The sequence below is a fragment of the Pistacia vera genome, unplaced genomic scaffold (genome assembly GCF_008641045.1).
Source record: "Pistacia vera cultivar Batoury unplaced genomic scaffold, PisVer_v2 Contig738, whole genome shotgun sequence".
Lineage (NCBI taxonomy): Eukaryota > Viridiplantae > Streptophyta > Magnoliopsida > Sapindales > Anacardiaceae > Pistacia > Pistacia vera.
The window spans coordinates 598,935-620,481 of record NW_022196599.1 but is presented as its reverse complement, the minus strand read 5'-3'; the positions used below and the strand labels follow the sequence as shown (position 1 = coordinate 620,481).

Below are 21,547 nucleotides of genomic sequence, written 5' to 3'. Positions count from 1 at the left end.
ACAATTAATGGACCAATAAAAAAAAAATGTATATATATATATAGTTTGTATTAATTGATGAGATATATGCTTACGATGTATAAGGACAACGACAATTAATGTACCAATCAAATAGGTTTTGACCAATACCAAATGCCGTGGATTATTTGAACTTTGCATTATCAACAATTTATAATATGGGATATATGCAATGCATTTACTTGATATTCTCATTCAGTTATCTTCATCTATTTACTTCCCGATTCGAGGCATTAATTTTATTTATTGCAATATAATTAAATAAAAGAATCTATACACAATATTCCTAAATTTATTTATATATTTAGTGATAGTGGTCCAGATAGATTGGGTGTTGTATCTGTTTGGCAAATTAAAATCCAATAAGTGGATGGTGATTCATTGTCCTCATGTTGGATTAAGTGATGCTTAACTTTATCATCTCATATTTCACGAAGTATTAGAAATCTCTTAAGATAAATCAATTTAAAATTAATAATATTATTTTATTATTTGTAGCATTTTATATAATACGAATTAGTTTATTTTATTTTATCATCATACAAATTAAAACAAATTAAATATATACATATATGTGTATACGATCATTCTTTAATCAAAACGTATTAATTACATTATATTAAAATAATACTTTATTACTCAAATCTAATAGTTTATAAGTATAATTTGATAAATTAATATTTAACTAGAGAATTATTATTATTATTAATATTATTATTCATATCAAACAGTTTAGGATTACCTCATCCTATTATTCTAAAATAAGAAAATATAAATAATATAGTGTCAACTAGTCTTTTTCGAATTTCCATCACTTGTTATTCATAAACTAATGATGAATCAACTTGAGGGATCAGTGTGAACTTTGAAGCGAGGTTTGCGGCGTTTACACCAATAAAATTGCATCAATTCAAAGGAGTTATCTTGTTTATCATATCAAAGTTTTACTTTTCAGATCCGCTGAAAAAGATGTATTAATTAGTATGAATTTGTGCCCTTTTTTTATGACATAGGATAGAATATGAGTTCATTTATTTACTTGTATGAGATTTAAGTTTAGAATATTGGGATATGCCTCCTTAAATTTATCAAACGGTAGCAATTTTTTTATTATATTATTATTCAGTAATAGTTGGATAATATCAAAGGGTATTTTAATTTTTAAACAGACAAATCATGGCAATTAAATGTTAAAGTTATACCGAAGAGGTATTGTGTTCGAGTCGTAAGAGAGGTATCTATCACATTTATACAATTACTTTGGTCCATTAAACTTGTAGGGTATTCTGTGACCTTGAAGATTAGGCAGACTCTAATAATAGATCTGGATATCTCAAATACCTTAAAAAAAAAAAAAAAAAAAAAGATAATTTTATTCACTTTCCTCATCAAATTGCAATCTAATAATGCATCCATATTCCTTAATTAGTTGAATGAGGAGCTAAAATGCAAATTGGAAGAAGAGAAAACTTGAAACATAATATGACTTATACTTAAATCAAAGCATATTAATGATACATAAAGTTAGGCTTGTTGTTGACTAAACTAAAAATAAATTATAAAGTGGCCTCTCTTTTTTCAAAAGTCAAAATTAGCAATAGAGACTAGTCACTTATTCTTATTCCTTATAAATTAAAGTAAAACGAAAGTTCATCCACAAGTATTAGTTTAATTATGAAGTGATTCTAACTTAAGGAAAGTCTATGAAATCCAAATATTATTGGAATAAAAATATTCTCCATGTTTTTTTCAAAATAAAAGATTTAAAAAAAAAAAAAATGAGACACAATATTAAACATTTTTTAATATTAAAAGTTCAAGTTTTCAATTTTTATAAAAGGTCTTTGATAATCTCTTTATATATTAGAAATAAGTTGTCTTTTGAATAGTAATTAAATACATAATTTGGCTTCAATACTCTCTTTAGTTTTATACATTATATTTGAACTCTTTATACACCCAAGAGCCATTAAATTGATAGTGGCTTTTAAATATTAATATATAATTTATTTTCGACAAGTCAAATTAACTTAGACTTAAAAGTTCTATTTTTAAAAGGTCATTTTTTAAAAATAAATTTAAAAAATTATCAATTAAAAACTAAAAATAAAATAAGTTACACCCTCAAATCTTTTAACATCGTCTAAAATAGTTAGTGAAAATAAAAACACATTAGAAACACAAATAAAGATAATATATGAGATATTTGTGTTGTTCTTACCGTTAACAGAATATTACTACACCCTTTAAGTTGAAGGAAAGTTTAAAAGTATGAATAAAACATAAAAGAAATGTATAAGAGAGAAATGTAAGAGATTTTACACAAGAGACTCAAAGGTGGAGTACTGAGAGTTGCTGAAGATTTAAATCTGATAATTGTTATTCTGTCGCTGTTATCATGCATGGTAGAGTCTGTAAAAACTAATGGAGTTTCTTTTTTAATATCTTTGCTTATAGTATTGAAGAAAGTCTCTTCACCTATCCATTCCGCAAGTTGTGGACTATATTCTTTCTATATATAAACAAATTTTATTTATTTCTCATAACTTTTTAAACTATTGATTCTACATTTTTTGGTAAAAAAACGTATATAAGGTCCTACATATAAACGTAGATGATTCCAAATATTTTACTATAAATTATATTAAGGCATATGTAACAACATTTATTCTGCATCAAAGATATTCAAAATCATTCTCCTTTACAAATTCAAATATCTTTGATCAAAATATTTAAATAAAATTAAAAAAAAAAATCTAAAGGAATAACGGTTACTTTCTCATAGTCCTAAGCATTTAATTTGGAGTTATCTTAACGTGTGTCTCTATGACACATCTTAAGACCACAAACAAATAAAAAATATTGATTATTTTGATGCACTTTAGTTATAAGAAGAAAAAAATTATTTTTAATGTATCGGTTTGATAAATATTTTATCTATTTATAGTCTTAAGTGGTGTTTGTTTTTTTATTAGAAAGCTCAATGTATCTTTTAGCGAATATATCTAAATATACAATATGTTTATTTTTTATTTTTTTATTTTAAATGTCTGATTATAAGTATTGAGTTGTTTGCTTTTACATATGTAAACGTCTTAAATATGATGTTTTGACAAATTTGTCTTTATTAAATAATATAAATGTTATATGTTTTAAACAATTTTAAATTATCAAATTTATGAAAATAAAAGAAAACAGATGTACGTAAATTATAAATAACTATGTTATTATATTGTTTAATATAATATCTAAGAAGACAAAATTAAAAGAAGACAAAAAATACAAAACATATAAGGGTTTTATTAAAATTGGAAATATATAAATTTAATAGGCGTATTGTTGACAAAAGAAAATTATTATTGATTTAGATGTCTTACACAAAATTCTAAAGAGTTGGCTTGACGGTTAAGGAGGTTTGTTCCTTCCTTAAGTTCTTAGGTTTAAATTTTGGTACCACAATAACATTATGGTTTATTTAGTTTTTTAAGCTTACAGAGTGTTCAATTGACTATGAGAATTAGTTGAGGTGCGACACAAATTGGCCTAAACACCCCGATTACCAAAAAAAAAAGATCTTTTACAAAAAAAAAAACCAAGTATTTTAGCATTTTACTTATATCTCTGATAAGTAGACATAAGTTAAAACACAAACAAACCTAAAACCGAAACCAGTCCGAAAGTTTGGTTTTTTTGGGGTTTTGGTTCGGTTTGCCATATTTTTTAAACCGAATATTCGGTTCGGTTTCGGTTTTTTGAAATAACAAAAATGGTTAACAGAACCAGATTTTTAAACCGGTTTAATGAATAAAAAAATAATTTTATATTTTTCAATTTTTAAAAAATTTATCCCTAGGTCTTCACTAATGTAATTTTAAATTATTAATACTGATGTACATTAAAATTATATGAATTCAAATTATTCAATTACAATAAATATAACTTTAATTCAAGTTAAAAAAAAAAAACCTTGAAAAAAAAAATGGACCAAAGTGGAGGGTTTGACTGAATTGGGCTAAACAAATGCAACCCATCATAATTAATCGGTTTAACCGAACCAAATTTTCGGTTCGGTTTTAAACCGGTTTATAATTGAAATCGGACCGGTTTTGGTTCAATTTTTTTTTTAAACCAAAAACCGATTCGGTTCAAGATACCGGTTAACCTGTTTTTTCCACCCTACCTAAAATATTTTAACCTACTAAAATTAGTTACATTCATACTTAAAAGATAAAAAACAAACAACCTTTTTATATGTCATATTTTAGATGATGATTTTAATTAGAATGAAAATTCAATTTACGTAATTAAAATTATTTCATATGATATGACACAGACCTTACCGTGCGTTTTTCCGTACGCAATAATTTTCCCTTCTCATGTGTCTTTTCTAAATAAATCATATCTACTATCGGCTCCACACCTCTATCTTTTATCTAAATCTTAGCAAGTGCTCCGGTGCAACCCGAACCGTTGGATTCAAAATTTATAGCCCAATATCCACGTGGGACACTATTATTAATTTTAACAGAGCCTCAGGGACCCACCAAAGATTAAAAAAAGGAAAATTATAATTAAAAACCTTATCTCTTTTTCTCTCAATGGGGACTGTGCTTTGTAGCCGTTGCCGGCTCAGCTGTTGTCGTTTTCGAGTTTCTTCCGTCGTTTTCTTCACAAATTCAAAACAAAGTAAACAATAAATAAAAATAAAAAACTTGCGTGAGACACGTGCTTGTATGAACAGCCTCCACGTGGTGCTGCACTTAATCCGTGCTTATCCACTTTAATTATGTAAGTTTTTGTTAGTTGATTTAAATAATACAATTGGCTAAGTGTGTGGGTCCATATGATGACGTGGAGGATAAGTCAATGTGACGTCCAGCTGTTGTTGGTGAAAGGGCTCCAACTCCAATAAAAAACCAGTTGTATTGTATCGCCCCGATATTTTGCTCAGTGTTGGTTGATACAGTGACACCCGATTTCTCCGAATTCCCAAACCTCCTTGTTATTATAATTTAATAATATATATTTGACCATTTAAATATAGTAAAATAACATACATTCCATAAATTCTAGAAATAATTCGTGATTTCGGTGTAAATTTTATTTTAAATTGAATATATAAATGTTAGGAAAAAACCAAGGAACTTTTTGTTTGTCGGGAGCCGATAACTTTCCGATAAACCGGTCAAACTGGGACACGTAACTGGAGTACTATATCTTCGCTGTCAATGAAGCGTAGATAGATCGCCACGTAGCACACATAAACATGTGAAAAGCAAATAGTTAACAGCCACGTGGACTATCCCATGAGACAGCTAAGTTCCGACAATGGCCTTCTTTGTGGGTCCCACCTCCAGCCATGATGCCTCGTAGCGAACTCACCGATAAACAACGGATAATAACCAATGATATCGCACCATACATCTCAAGTGTACGTTTCACCTTAATTCCTCACCGTCGGATAATTCCCAAACCAATCGAACGGTTCATTATAAAAACTAACTTTCATCAATATTTATATTAAATAAATTCATTTGGTGTATTATATTTAATTTCCACAGTAACAGTAAAGAACCAGACCATATTTTTACATTTTCAGAGTTGCTTTTACTGTTTATAAGTGTATTTAAGATCACCGAGGGAGATAGCTTGAGAAAGCGTTCTTTTTTTTCTTTTCTTTTTCTGGTAGAAATAATCTTTAGTTTATGTGGGTCGTTGAGTTTTTGGTGAAATTCAAAAGAGAGAGTGAGAAGCTGGTAACTTGTTAAACTGTTACTGATTTTTGTTATAATTTTTCCTGTTTAGTGTTGCTGTTTACTTCAATTTTCAATTCTGAATAGTTAGTTGCATATAGGTGACAATCTCTAGTGGAAAATTTTAATTTGGTTGCAGTATATTTCTGAGCTGTTTGTAATCTTGAATCTATTCTATTCCAATTCTCTTTTATCTTGATAGCAAGAAACTTCTACTAAGCTTATCCAACTCTTGTTTTGTTTCATTCATTTCATCTTAGCTTATCTTCATTGAGATTTCATCATCTTTCATTTTGTTCTTTGCATCTCTTGCTTTAAATTGTAGTCACGGTACTCTTTGACTCAACACTTCAACTTTCCTGTTTGTGTCTAGAAGAACTTAGCTAGTGCTCATCTTGTTTTTGAGTTAGCTGAAAAGGGTAGATTGTTGCTGTGAAAGTTTCTGGGAGTTTAATTTTTTCTGTTTTTGCATAGTGAAATAAGTGTTTGATTAGCTGTGTTATTTGAAACCCAAGAGAAATGGTGTCAAGATCATATTCTAATCTGTTGGAGCTTGCCTCTGGTGAGTCTCCATCATTTGGCCGAATGAGCCGGCGAATTCCGCGAGTTATGACGGTATCTGGAATCATGTCTGACATCGATGATGACCCGTCTGAGAGTGTATGTTCTGACCCGTCATCATCGTCTGCTCAACGAGAAAGAATCATAATTGTAGCCAATCAGTTGCCTATTAGGGCGCAACGAAAATCGGATAGTGGTAAGGGTAGTAAGGGTTGGATTTTCAGTTGGGATGAGAATTCGCTTCTCCTCCAATTGAAGGATGGATTAGGAGATGAGGATATTGAAGTTATATATGTTGGCTGTTTGAAGGAAGAGATTCACATGAATGAACAAGAAGAGGTGTCACAAATACTTTTAGAGACGTTTAAATGCATGCCAGTTTTTCTCGCACAAGATCTCTTTAGCCGGTACTATCATGGGTTCTGTAAGCAACAATTATGGCCTTTGTTTCATTACATGTTACCTTTATCGCCGGACCTTGGTGGTAGGTTTAATCGGTCATTGTGGCAGGCATATGTTTCAGCTAATAAGATTTTTGCGGATAGGATAATGGAGGTGATTAACCCAGAAGATGATTTTGTGTGGATACATGATTATCATCTGATGGTGTTACCGACTTTCTTGAGGAAGAGGTTCAATAGGGTGAAGCTTGGGTTTTTTCTGCATAGCCCATTTCCTTCGTCAGAGATTTACAAGACATTGCCAATTAGGGAAGAACTTTTGCGGGCTCTTTTGAATTCGGATTTAATTGGGTTCCATACTTTTGATTATGCTCGACATTTCTTGTCCTGCTGTAGTCGAATGCTTGGCCTTACCTATGAATCCAAGAGAGGTTATATAGGCCTTGAGTATTATGGTAGGACTGTCAGTATCAAGATTCTTCCGGTGGGTATTCACATGGGCCAACTTCAGTCGGTTTTCAGCCTTCCAGAAACCGAGGCTAAAGTTGCCGAGCTTATCAAGCAATTTCATGATCAGGGAAGAATAATGTTGCTTGGAGTGGATGATATGGACATATTTAAAGGTATAAGTCTGAAGTTATTGGCGATGGAACAGCTGCTTGTGCAACATCCGGAGTGGCAGGGAAAGGTAGTGCTGGTGCAGATAGCAAATCCTGCCAGGGGCAGAGGAAAAGATGTCAAAGAGGTGCAGGCAGAGACATACTTAACGGTCGAGCGGATAAATGTAACTTTTGGAAAACCTGGATATGAGCCTGTTGTATTGATAGAAGAACCACTTAAGTTTTATGAGAGAATTGCATATTATGTCATTGCAGAGTGTTGTTTGGTAACTGCGGTTAGGGATGGCATGAATCTGATACCATATGAGTACATAATAAGTCGGCAAGGAAATGAAATTTTGGATAAGGTTTTGGGTTTGGCACCATCTGCCCCAAAGAAGAGTATGTTGGTTGTATCTGAATTCATCGGCTGCTCTCCATCCTTGAGTGGAGCGATACGTGTGAATCCATGGAATATTGATGCTGTGGCAGATGCAATGGATTGTGCCTTGGAGATGCAAGACCAAGAAAAACAGCTTAGGCATGAGAAACATTACAGATATGTCAGTACCCATGATGTTGGATATTGGGCACGCAGTTTCCTTCAAGATTTGGAGAGGACTTGTCTTGAACATGAGCGGCGCAGGTGCTGGGGTATTGGGTTTGGGTTAAGCTTTAGAGTTGTGGCACTTGATCAGAGCTTCAGGAAGCTATCAATGGAACACATAGTATCAGCTTACAAGAGAACTACAACTAGGGCTATTCTTCTGGACTATGATGGTACATTGATGCCTCAGGGCACAATTGATAAGAGCCCAAACTCCAAAACTATTGAAATCCTAAATATTTTGTGTAGAGAAAAGAACAACATGGTTTTTCTTGTTAGTGCAAGAAGTCGAAAAACACTTGCCGAATGGTTTTCTCCTTGTGAGAAGTTGGGAATTGCTGCAGAGCATGGTTATTTTCTAAGGTGAATTGGATAAAACTGCTGTCTATTTTCAACTTTTATGTTTTATGCTACTGAGATTTGACACCAACAACTATGTGGTTTCAGGTTGAGTCGAGATGAAGAATGGGAGACTTGTATACCGGTAGCAGATTGTAGTTGGAAGCAGGTAGCTGAGCCCGTGATGAAGCTATACACTGAAACGACTGACGGATCAACAATTGAAGACAAGGAAACTGCACTTGTCTGGTGTTATGAGGATGCAGATCCAGATTTTGGCTCATGCCAAGCTAAGGAGCTTCTTGATCATCTTGAAAGTGTGCTTGCCAATGAACCAGTTACTGTTAAGAGCGGGCAGAATCTCGTGGAGGTTAAGCCACAGGTTTGTTTCACATATCCCATGATCAAGTTGTACTGTTACTATATTTTCTGATCCACATTTTTTATTGTGAATATCGGACATTATCTGCATTATATATGTCATAACAAATGCACCTATTCTTAATTACCGTGTATAATATTCTATGGCAAATCGGATTAGATTGAAATCAGAGATCACTAATGTTCTTATTTATATATTTGCAGGGTGTAAACAAGGGACTTGTAGCGAAACGTCTACTTTCCACCATGCAAGAAAGGGAAATGTCACCAGACTTTGTTCTGTGCATAGGGGATGACCGATCTGATGAGGATATGTTTGAGGTAATCATCAGTTCCATGGCTGGGCCATCCATTGCTCCCAAGGCAGAAGTTTTTGCATGTACAGTTGGTCGAAAGCCCAGCAAGGCCAAGTATTATCTGGATGATACTGTAGAAATCGTTCGGTTGATGCAGGGCTTGGCTTCTGTTACAGAACAAATGCTTCCTGTTCCTGCATTGCCTTAAGAAAGATAAAGAGAAGGTAAACCCTCATTATTTCTCTGTTTGCGAGTACAATGCTCTAGGCGGATCAGGGTACTTTAATTTCTTCTTTTTTATCTCTTTCCAGATGTAAATTATCTTAGTTTTACGGAACTGAAAACTTGGTTTTCCATGCGTGTGTTTATTCTTCATTATAGTAAAGCTGTAAATACATGTTTGTGCATGAATTTGAGCATTTATCATACAGTTCCGAAATCTGCATTGCACAAGGACAAGGAAATCTTTATAGAAATTTCACTAACTTTATATGCATTATTTTCTCTATATGATAAGGTATTAATCTAAAAGATACAATGATTGACTGGTCCACACACACTGGTCAATCTAGTCCAGGCTTCCTCTCCTAATATATAAACTGATTCTTATGGTGTCAGTCGACTTTGTACTATTTCTTCAAAATTATTTTGTTTACTATGCCCATGTTAAGCCTAGTTTTTTTCTCGACGTCACGTCGTTCGAGATGTCACAATGCCTTGTTTTGTGCTCAAGCCTCCATCCCACCTTTGCCACATCTTTGAATCAAATTAAGAATTTCCCAGAAATTAACAGCTCATGGTTCGGATTTGGGGCCATAATTGATGGCAAGTCCCTATCTCTGTAAAAAACTCCTCGAAAGAGGTCAAGAACTTTCATTAAAGTAATTATTGGCCCATCAAATTATTGTAGGGTGATTTGATCATTTCCTTGTTTTTATTTCACAGTTCACACTAGCTTTAAGTCTAGTCGTGAGCTAAGTCTCAACCGGGTTCAATAAAATTACTGGGGTCTCTGGCTTTCAGTTTCCCAGTCAATTCACATTTTTCTCTACTTTCGAATTAATTATTATGGGTTTAGTTACTTTTTAAAACTTAAAATATTCTTTTAATTTTTTTTTTTTTCTTATGAGATCGCTTAGTGTTAAACTCATTTAATTCACATTTTAATCCACTTTTTAATACACGTTTGGACATAGACCTATTTCTTGAAAAGAAATACTTTCTTTTGGAAAAAAAAAAAACAAATAAACCCAAGAAAAAATCCATTAAACTATAAATTTGTTTGTGAAAGTATAAGCAAGCGGAGGGGTGTGAACATCAATCGTCAATTCATATTTGAATTTTGAACAACTTGCATAAAATTCTTATTCTCAAGGATTGAATTACAGCATAGCTACGCTAATTTGAGAATAATTTTTAATTTAATAATGATAGTCATTGGTCTGAAATGGAGATCAGATAATCTGATACTTTACTTTTATGTAATTTTTTCATGTGATTAGACAGATGGATTAATAGATTTTATTTGGATATTCAAGATGAAATAATAATTGAGATTTTAAAATGTTAATTTGACTAATTGGGTTTAGTTATGCTGGAAATTCACCTGATAATGATTAATATGCATAATTTATTTATAGATAAAATCATAAGAATCCACCCTTTGAAAAAAAAAAAAAAAAAAAAGCAAAATTATGACAAATATGACAATCAAATGTAGAACTTGTAGTAATTCTAATTTGAACTACACCACTAACAAAAAAAAAAAAATTCGACAAATATTACCATTATTTATTAATTACATGGTTTATTTTATTTACTTTATGGAATCGCTTAATTAGAAACACAACTATTAGTATTGAAAAGTTTATATACCTTATTTTAGAGGGTTTTGATATATTTTTTTAATAGGGTTTCTGTTAATTTTACGATTTAAAATATTAAAATAGAATGTTTTATATTAAACAATCTACTGACTGAGGTATGATAAATATACAACCAATAATCCCCAAAGTTTCAAAAATAACGAAATCCCTTTGTTGTTAAGTTTTAATGTTAAATTAAACGGTAAGACGACAATTGGTAGTTTACTAACTTATAACATATAGTCATTAAGGGTTTTTTTTTTTTTTGTCTTTTGTGATCAGGGTGTTTGTGCACCTCAATAATCTCTTAGGATCTTAAATTACGATTAAGTAAAAGTTCAATAACTATCTTTATTAACAACAAGAGAGAGTTCGAATTAAAATCTTTAAATATAATCTAAGAGTCTTTATTAAACGCCTTAAAATTCATTAATATTAGAGGTTTATTACTTTAAAAATCTTAGTAATATTTTATTATTATATTATATTTCACGGGATCTAGATGAAATTGATTTGGTATGATACTATAATTTAAATCCTAATATTATCTATTAAGGAAAATATAAAAATAAAAGAATATTTTTAATAACAATAAGAATGAATTGTAGAATTGAGTGTTCGTGAATCGTGACGTAGTATGCTATCCTTGAGTTGAAGCTATGGATCGTGCATGAAAAGTTGACGAGATTATGTGCGGTGAAACTTGGACCCATTGACCCGAATTCAAAACTGATAAATTTTTTCTTATTGAATTGCCAAGTAAAATCATTTAATTTTGGAGTTCTACTTTGAATAAGTCTTGAAACTTACTTGGACATTGAGTACACATAACTTTGAATACCCGTTTCTAGACATATAAAAATGGATTAAATTATTATGTATTTGAAATAAACACATATGCACACGACTTTCATTACTATTGATGATTATAATCTGTTTATTTCAATCTCAAGTGTAGAAATTCACATTTTTTTTTTTAAATAAAACTTCATTATTAGTAATATAAATAAATTTGTAGGTTTGATTTTAAGTTTATCTATCACATTGACCTGACTCACATTATTAATGGGAATACAATTATGACACTTATAGTGATAAAATTTACGATTGATTTTGAAAGGAGTGTCATATAAGGATAAGATCATTGACATCTTCTAGATCTTACAACATGATCACTTCTTAAGAATCACCGTAGATTTTATGTCTACAATACCACTATTTTTACAGTTGTACTAGATATATTTGTGATCACACTATTAGAAGATAAATGTAAAATTAATATTTTATTATAGAGTTGTTTTGAAAGGTGTATATATATTATCTGAATTGATATAACCAATTTTTTGTCTATTAAATTTTTTCATTGAGAACACAAATTTTTTTTTTTTTTTTTTTTGTTGTTGGGTGTGTTTGAGCCAGCTTACTTTGTACCTTTCTCGATTAATCTTTCGTCTAAAATTAACATTGATAAACCTTTATTAACCATATTTATTAAATTAATATGATCGAACTTAACTAACTCTTAGTAACACACCATTGTCTTTTTGCTCTACTAGCCATCCAACAGTTGTTGAAAACGCAAAATTTGCCTGGAATTGATATGTAGTGCTCGCATTAAATTAACAACTCTTTATCATGCACGGCTTTAAGTTTGTTGAAATATAAGCGGGACATATGGAGAGGCAAGTAAGGGCGGCCTGCCATTTCACTTTCATTTTCCTGTAATCAAGATAAAACACGGTGTGAAAGCTAATGGAGACTTCAAGGCACCCACTTTTATAACTGTGGATCCAACGGTCAAACTTTGAGTAAACAACATTTCCCACCCAAGGTTTGACGAATCTCCAGTTCCCCCCTAGTTTTATAAATTACAATTTCACCCTTAAATTAACATAAAACTATTTAATCTAACATTAAAAGGTAAAATCATTCAAGATAAAAATTTTAAATAACCCTTCATTTCCCAATTCACCCACGAAATTTTTAAAAATAACCCTTGATTATAAATTCACCCATTGGCATTTCAGGTCATTCAGCTTGTTCCTAGGCAATCGACCTCTCCCGACACCACTATTACAATCCTCTCAACCCCCACATCAAACCCTAACCTCCCTCCTAATTTAACCCCCTCAATCCACCTCTGCTTTAGTTTCAGTCGGTGTTTCATCCAAATTCTGGTAGTTCCCGACTTGGAAATCACTCTCAACACACCAATAGCATCACCCCATTCCCCCCATCAAACCCCCAACACCCACCGTAATTGCCCGCCATCACCCCACCTTGCTTAGGTTTTCGTGTTTGTGTACTTTTCCACCAAATTTCGACACTTCGTGAGGTGCAATCGGTGGAAAGTTTGGGTTTTGGTGGGGAGGATAAGGAATGTAATAGTGATGTCGGGGAGGTCCAATGGTGTTGGAATCAGGCGATTTTTGGCTTGCCGGGATCCTCTGAGAGTTATTTGAGAGAATTTGAGATGTAAGGGTTATTTAGAGAAGTGATGTAATTTAAGGTGAGAATATGTAATTTAAGACCAGGTGGGAACCAAGATTCGCCAAACCTTGGGTGGGAAAATGTCGTTACTCGTCAAACTTTTTAATTGCTCAAATCAAGAAATAGTATAAGAAACTTCCACTCTCCCCAATTTCCCATCCTCCTTTCACTCTATATTCTAAGTTTCGTCTTTTTCTTCAATTGTTAATGAGAACCCATTAATATACCAGTCTTGACCTTCTTAACCACACGTATTTTCTCTCTTTTCTATCATCCCTTTTGATCAAACCAAATACCAAGTCTCCTCGCTCACTTTTTTCCATTCCTCAAAACTATATATCTTCTCTTTATTACTTCACAAATTTTCTTATCATAATAATAGGGAAAATGAGCATTGAAATGTGGAGAGAGCCTCAACACCTGGAAAAGGCTTTGATTTAACTTCGGATTTTAAGCTCAAGTATTGCAAAGGAAAAGAGAGGTTAGTTCTTCTCAATGAAACACATCAAAGAACATTAATCTTCCTGTTTTTTGGACCCATCAAAGATGTTTCCATCGATATCAAATGTCACGGTGATCTTACTCGTTACCAATCCGATTTCTCGAATTCAATAAGGTATATTTATTTTGTTTTATTTCATTAATTCAACTCTATCTCCATCATCATCATCCTCTTCATTGATTGACTGAAAAGAAATTAATAAACTATGGCAGATGTCAGAATTTTCAACCAGAAGAATTCAATACCAGGGAAATTCCATCAGGGTATTTCAACGCCATGTTTAACTTGAGAGCGTGTCATGGGCGACTGATGCAGCCCACACAAAGTATTTGGGACTGATGGATATTTTATCACACTCTTCAATCTTCGTATTGATCGCTATCTCTGTGTTCTGTGTGATGAAATTCGTAATGCGGTTCCTTCTTCTTGGGATCCTGTGCCCTCTCAAGGTAATGTATTACATAATTTGCATAATATATATATATATATTAATATTTTTTTTTTTTTTGTTTATTATAGTATCAGAAGTTATATTTTAGTTACAATATCTTTAATAACATACTATCCATAGAGTTAGATTTTTTTTTTTTAAATTAAAAAAAATACATATATAGGTCCAAAATAAAGAAGATTATAACTTTTTTGTATATTTAATAAGAAAAAGGTTTCCTACACGCAACATTTATAACACTTTACAAAAGAAAAACGCTAAGGAGAGTGACGTTTTGACTGCGTTTCATTAATTATAGTAATGGCATTCACATTTATAGTTGATCCATAAATAGTATGATAATAATATCTTTATATTTGATAGCTCCATGTATTAGTACGAGTGAACCATGTAAAGCTTGTAATAATATCTGTCTTTTAATTAAGATTAAGAAACTTTAATATATAATTAGGTCATCCCTTAACCCCCGCCCCCCCCCCCCCCCCCCCCCCCCCCCAAAAAAAAAAAAAAAAAAAAAAAAAAATTGGTGTTTAGAAGAGACAAAACACATTGTATAACTAAACTTATGACTTCGAAAACAAAGGAAAAGAATTAGAAGAATTAATCCCGAACTGGTCAAGCTAATAAACTTATAACTACTAAATTTAATAATACAGTGTTTGGCCTAATCACATGTAATTAGTTGCTTGATGGTAGGGATTCTAGTTTCTTAGTTGACCAGTCAATCTTCATTGGAAATATTATGAAAAAGTCAACGATATCAACAATCCGTATGGTGCCAGCTCATTGATATCTGTACTTTGCTTTGAAAGGATTTTCTTTTCACACGATCAGACGGTGTAAGTGTATCGTCTAATAATCCCAAATCAGATTTCTGTTTATTATTTATTGGTACGTGACAGCTGCTTTCTCCGTTTGAAATTTTCTGTGTGGAGTTTGGTGAAAATACAAGGCAAAAGGTTGACATTTAGTTGCCAATTTGCTTGAACTCCATAGGATGAAATAAAAGAAAATTCAAAATACCCCAGATGAAAAACTCAAAAATGTCAAAAAGAATTTCAACTAATTCAATTAAACATTGTATTTCAACATCGATTTCACCATCAAATGCATGATAAATTCCTCCATTGAAAATGTCACCGAATTTGCATTATTGTTTGACAGATTCATCGAGAAATATGGAACCCACGTCGTTGTGGGGCTGAGTGTTGGAGGCCAAGACGTGGTGCTAGTCAAGCAAGATAAGTCTTCGAACTTGGGGCCATCAGAACTTAAAACACATTTGGATAATCTCGGAGATCAACTCTTCACTGGGACCTGCAGTTTCGCCCCGAAAACTAAAGAAAAAATGCATAAGGTCTGTCCGTGATGAATCATTAACATAGAAACTTTAATAGTGAATAATTAGTTGTTTTCTTGAATTGCAGACACCTGAAGCCTTCAATGTATTTGATCCGGAACCTGTGGCCTTCAACAGCTTTTCCTCCATAAGTTCAAAACATGTAGGTTTGAATATAATTAAGCAGTGTTGTTCATCCTTTAATATGTTATAACTAATGTTGATGTAATTAAATTAACATTGAAGTAGAATGTTTGTAGGGAATCAGTGTAATATGCCACAAGAGGGGAGGTGACACTTCAGCCAGTAGCCACTGTGAATGGCTTCCAACAGTGTCATCAAATCCTGATGCAATCCATTTCAGCTTCATCCCCATCACTTCTCTCCTTGAAGGGGTTCCTGGAAAAGGCTTTTTATCGCACGCCATCAACCTCTACCTTCGATGTAAGTCTTCGCCTTCATCAATTTTCATTAATCATTTGGATCCTTCAATTAAATTTTGCAATTTGATATGCAATTGCAGACAAGCCTCCTATAGCTGATTTGCAGTACTTTCTTGACTTCCAATATCACAAAATTTGGGCTCCCGTTCACAATGACCTTCCACTCGGTCCTTCAAATATGAGTACTCCTTCACCTGCTCTCCATTTCCATATGATGGGTCCAAAGCTATATGTAAACACTATTCAGGTACGTCCGTTTGATTGAAAAAACTTCGAAATTTTCTTTCCATTTTCCAGGAATGTGATGAGTAACAAAATTTATTGTGTCCATCAGGTTACATCAGAGGCGAGACCTGTCACTGGGATGCGCTTGTATCTCGAAGGAAAGAAATGCAACAGGTAATTTAATTTCGATGGAAATTCACATGTGCTGATGTTTGTGTAACATCCTGTTCATTGTTAAAATATTATGGATAACAAATAAATCTACTATATCTTGATAATGGAATGAAGGGGAGCACACTCCAAGCACATTTGAGATGGATAAGAGATAAATCTACAATATCTTTACCGTGGATCAAGGCATTTCAATTTGTGTTTATGTTTCCGAAATTTTACCAGATTATTCTTTTGATCTCTGCAGGCTAGCCCTTCACCTCCAACACCTCTCAAACACCCCAACAGTGCTTGAAAACAGGATACACGACATGCCATTGTGGCGAGGATCAGAAGACATTGCCGACCACCGATTCATCGAACCGATCCATCGAAAAAATTTCTCTCATATAAGCACAGCGCCAGTTAAATATGATCCCAAATGGACAACTAGAAAAAATGTTTCATTCATCGTCACTGGAGCTCAACTTTACGTACAAAAACATGAATCCAAGAGCGTTCTCCATCTCCGCCTCTTATTCTCCAAGGTTTCAAATTCTTTTGTAGTACAATCAAATTGGGCACAAGGGTCAGCAGGATTTTCCCAAAAGTCAGGTCTTTTTTCCACAATAAGTACATCAATTACAGGACATCAAGTTAAAGAGAAAACGCCAGTTGTGGTGTTGGATTCTAGTGTTTTTCCTTCGGGGCCGCCGGTGCCGGTTCAGACTCTGAAGCTTTTGAAATTTGTTGATACTTCACAATTGTGTAAAGGGCCGCAGGACAGTCCCGGCCACTGGCTGGTCACCGGAGCTCGGCTGGAGTTGGAGAAGGGGAAGATATGTGTTCATGTAAAGTTCTCGTTATTAAACATTTGTTTATGAGTTGAAGATAAAGAAACGAAAGATTGGTTTTAGTGTAAAAACAGAGTAGCCAATCTTGGAGCTACGGTAATTTTATTCATCTGTATAATCTTTTTGCGATTATAAAATTATAGATGAAAATTAAATCGTTTTCAATAGAAGTTGTTAATATATAAGAGTAGATAAACGAACAATATAGTATACGAATTCTGTATTTTTATTCTCCATCTTCCTAGATATATATGTTCCTGTAGTATTGTATTGATGCCCTTCACTTCAGTCAAGAAACCGCCAACTTTGGGTATGTTTGTTCGGATTTTTTTTTTTTTTTTTAGTTTCTATGATTTTGGTCCTTCGACAACAACTTCTAATTTTTTTTTTTTTTTTTAATGCTCGAGAGTGTCCAGACTAGCTTATGTATAATCTCCTGACACTTTGGAACTCTCGATCGAGTAAGAGCTCTAGTGGCCACCCATATTAATAGCTATGGAGACTCAAAGTGTAGTTTTCACTTCTAATTTTTTATATGCACTAAATTAGATTATTGTCTCACATGAATAAATATTGTCAACAACCACTTCTAATCAAGGTTTTAAAACCCAACCTGGGGAGTGACCTTGTCAGGTCATTTGGTCACCAGGTTGGACAGTCGAACCGGTTTAACCATTGGTGAACCGTGATATCATCATGCTGATGTCAGCGTAATGATGTCATTCTGACGTTAGCATGACATATAAAATAATAAAAATGCGGTTCAACCATTGGGTCGAATCGACAGTTCGTAACAAAAAATCTGGTTCAACTGCAGTTTAAACTAGGTTATTTAATATTTTTGGTTTTTTAGTTGAACCGACTTGGCTTAATCACCAGTTCCCAGTTCAACCGGTTGAACCGATCGGGCCGGGTTTTAAAACCATGCTTCTAATTACAACCAAGGTTATTAATCAAGCAACACTGTATATCAACCATTAATATGGTAAATTACATTATTATGTGTCATATTAGATATTTTTATTTAAATTATAAAAGATTATATAACATGACAAATAACTTTATATTTACTTTGCTTTTCAATTTGATATAAAAATTTATTATTTCGTTACTTTCTTTGGGCAATGTAAGGCTTGGTCCAGCCCAACCCAGGTATTAAAAAACCTGGACTTTCTCCAGGCTCGGGCTTGCATTTTATAAATATATCCCAGGCCTAGCCCGAACCCAGAGTGAGGCCATCTCTAATTTAAAGAGTGCCATCTTTTGAGATGGTTCCATCTATAGCAGAAAGCTTGGTAAGGGAACAAGTTAGTGGAAGCAAATAAGTCTAGAAAGGAATTAGTGAATAATAGAGAGCAACTGAAGAACCAATATTATGAGAAAATTGTTTATGGTGGAAATCAATATTGTTGGGTAAAGATTTTAAATTAGTGAACCAATATTAATGACAAACATACTATCCATAGAGTTAGATTTTTTTTTTTTTAAATTAAAAAATACATTATAGGTCCAAAATAAAGAGATTATAACTTTTTTGTATATTTAATAAGAAAAGGTTTCCTACACGCAACATTTATAACACTTTACAAAAGAAAACGCTAAGGAGAGTGACGTTTTGACTGCGTTTTTCATTAATTATAGTAATGGCATTCACATTTATAGTTGATCCATAATAGTATGATATAATATCTTTATATTTGATAGCTCCATGTATTAGTACGAGTGAACCATGTAAAGCTTGTATAATATCTGTCTTTTAATTAAGATTAAGAAACTTTAATATATAATTAGGTCATCCCTTACCCCCCCCCCCCCCCCCCCCCCCAAAAAAAAAAAAAAAAAAAAAAAAATTGGTGTTTAGAAGAGACAAAACACATTGTATACTAAACTTATGACTTCGAAAACAAAGGAAAGAATTAGAAGAATTAATCCCGAACTGGTCAGCTAATAACTTATACTACTAATTTAATAATACAGTGTTTGGCCTAATCACATGTAATTAGTTGCTTGATGGTAGGGATTCTAGTTTCTTAGTTGACCAGTCAATCTTCATTGGAAATATTATGAAAAAGTCAACGTTATCAACTATCCGTATGGTACCAGCTCATTGATATCTGTACTTTGCTTTGAAAGGATTTTCTTTTTCACGATCGGACGGTGTAAGTGTATCGTCTGATAATCCCAAATCAGATTCTGTTATTATTTATTGGTACGTGACAGCTGCTTTCTCCGTTTGAAATTTTCTGTGTGAGTTTGGTGAAAATACAAGACAAGGTTGACATTTAGTTGCCATTTGCTTGAACTCCATGGATGAAAAAAAGAAAATTCAATACCCAGATGAAAACTAAAAATGTCAAAAAATTTCAACTAATTCAATTAACTATTGTATTTCAACATCGATTTCACCATCAAATGCATGATAATTCCTCCATTGAAAATGTCACCGAATTTGCATATTGTTTGACATTCATCGAGAAATATGGAACCCACATCGTTGTGGGGCTGAGTGTTGGAGGCCAAGACGTGGTGCTAGTCAAGCAAGATAAGTCTTCAAACTTGGGGCCATCAGAACTTAAACACATTTGGATAATCTCGGAGATCAACTCTTCACTGGGATCTGCAGTTCGCGCCCCGAAAACTAAAGAAAAAATGCATAAGGTCTGTCCGTGATGAATCATTAACATAGAAACTTTAATAGTGAATAATTGTTTGTTTGCTTGAATTGCAGACACCTGAAGCCTTCAATGTATTTGATCCGGAACCTGTGCCTTCAACAGCTTTTCCTCCATAAGTTCAAAGATGTAGGTTTGAATATAATTAAGCAGTGTTGTTCATCCTTAATATGTTATAACTAATGTTGATGTAATTAAATTAACATTGAAGTAGAATGTTTGTAGGGAATCAGTGTAATATGCCACAAGAGGGAGGTGACACTTCAGCCGTAGCCACTGTGAATGGCTTCCAACAGTGTCATCAAATCCTGATGCAATCCATTTCAGCTTCATCCCCATCACTTCTCTCCTTGAAGGGTTCCTGGAAAAGGCTTTTTATCGCACGCCATCAACCTCTACCTTCGATGTAAGTCTTCGCCTCATCAATTTTCATTAATCATTTGGATCCTTCAATTAAATTTGTGCAATTTGATATGCAATTGCAGACAAGCCTCCTATAGCTGATTTGCAGTACTTTCTTGACTTCCAATTCACAAATTTGGGCTCCCGTTCACAATGACCTTCCACTCGGTCCCTTCAAATACCCTGTTAATCAAGATAATAACACGGTGTGAAAGCTAATGGAGACTTCAAGGCTACCACACTTTTTATAACTGTGGATCCAAACGGTCAAACTTTGAGTAAACAACATTTCCCACCCAAGGTTTGACGAATCTCCAGTTTCCACCCCTAGTTTTATAAATTACAATTTCTACCCTTAAATTAACATAAAACTATTTAATCTAACAGTTAAAAAGGTAAAATAGTCATTTCAAAGATAAAAATTTTAAAATAACCCTTCATTTCTCAAATTCACCCACCGAAAATTTTTAAAAATAACCCTTGACTTATTAAATTCATCCCATTGGCGATTTCAGGTCATTCAGGCTTGTTCCTAGCGCAATCGACCTCTCCCGACACCACTATTACAATCCTCTCAACCCCCACATCAAAACCGCTAACCTCCCTGCCTAATTTAACCCCTCAATCACAGACCGCTGCTTTTAGTTTCAGTCGGTGTTTCATCCAAATTCTGGTAGGTCCCGACATTGGAAATCACTCTCAACACCACCAATAGCATCACCGACTTCCCCCCCATCAAAACCCCCAACATCACCAACCGTAATTGCCCGCCGATCACCGCCACCTCTCGCTTAGGTTTTCGTGTCTTGTTGTACTTTTCCAGCCAAATTTCGACACTTCGCTGAGGTGCAATCGGGTGGAAAGTTTAGGGGTTTTGGTGGGGAGGATAAGGGGATGCTAATAGTGATGTCGGGGAGGTCCAATGGTGTTGGAATCAGGCTTGATTTTTGGCTTGGCCGGGATCCTCTGAGAGTTATTTGAGAGAAATTTGAGATGTAAGGGTTATTTGAGAGAAAAGTGATGGTGTTAATTTAAGGGTGAGAATATGTAATTTAAGAAATCAGGGGTGGGAACCATAGATTCGCCAAACCTTGGGTGGGAAAATGTCGTTTACTCGTCAAACTTTTTAATTGCTCAAATCAAGAAATAGTATGAAGGAAACTTCCTACTCTCCCACAATTTCCCATCCTCCTTTCACA

General features: G+C 33.4%; 2 protein-coding genes across 3 annotated transcripts; both read left to right on the top strand.

Annotated features, from left to right (window-relative positions):
• The first annotated feature begins 5,631 nt into the window (after positions 1-5,631).
• LOC116115377 (alpha,alpha-trehalose-phosphate synthase [UDP-forming] 6-like) lies at positions 5,632-9,366 on the top strand. The gene is made up of 3 exons (XM_031401533.1): positions 5,632-8,302; positions 8,387-8,660; positions 8,864-9,366. The coding sequence occupies exons 1-3, from the start codon at positions 6,291-6,293 to the stop codon at positions 9,161-9,163; spliced, it is 2,586 nt and encodes an 861-aa protein (XP_031257393.1). The 5' UTR covers positions 5,632-6,290; the 3' UTR covers positions 9,164-9,366.
• Positions 9,367-14,993: 5,627 nt separating this feature from the next.
• LOC116115401 (MACPF domain-containing protein At1g14780-like) lies at positions 14,994-17,469 on the top strand. 2 transcript variants are annotated; one of them, XM_031401553.1, is made up of 7 exons: positions 14,994-15,102; positions 15,428-15,620; positions 15,691-15,765; positions 15,863-16,046; positions 16,126-16,292; positions 16,380-16,444; positions 16,689-17,469. In XM_031401553.1, exons 2-7 carry the CDS (start codon positions 15,612-15,614, stop codon positions 17,302-17,304), a joined length of 1,116 nt encoding a protein of 371 aa, XP_031257413.1. In that variant the 5' UTR covers positions 14,994-15,102; positions 15,428-15,611; the 3' UTR covers positions 17,305-17,469. The 2 variants fall into 2 exon arrangements, with proteins under 2 accessions (XP_031257413.1, XP_031257412.1); XM_031401552.1 differs by lacking the exon at positions 14,994-15,102 and having other exon boundaries at positions 15,321-15,620.
• Positions 17,470-21,547: the final 4,078 nt, after the last annotated feature.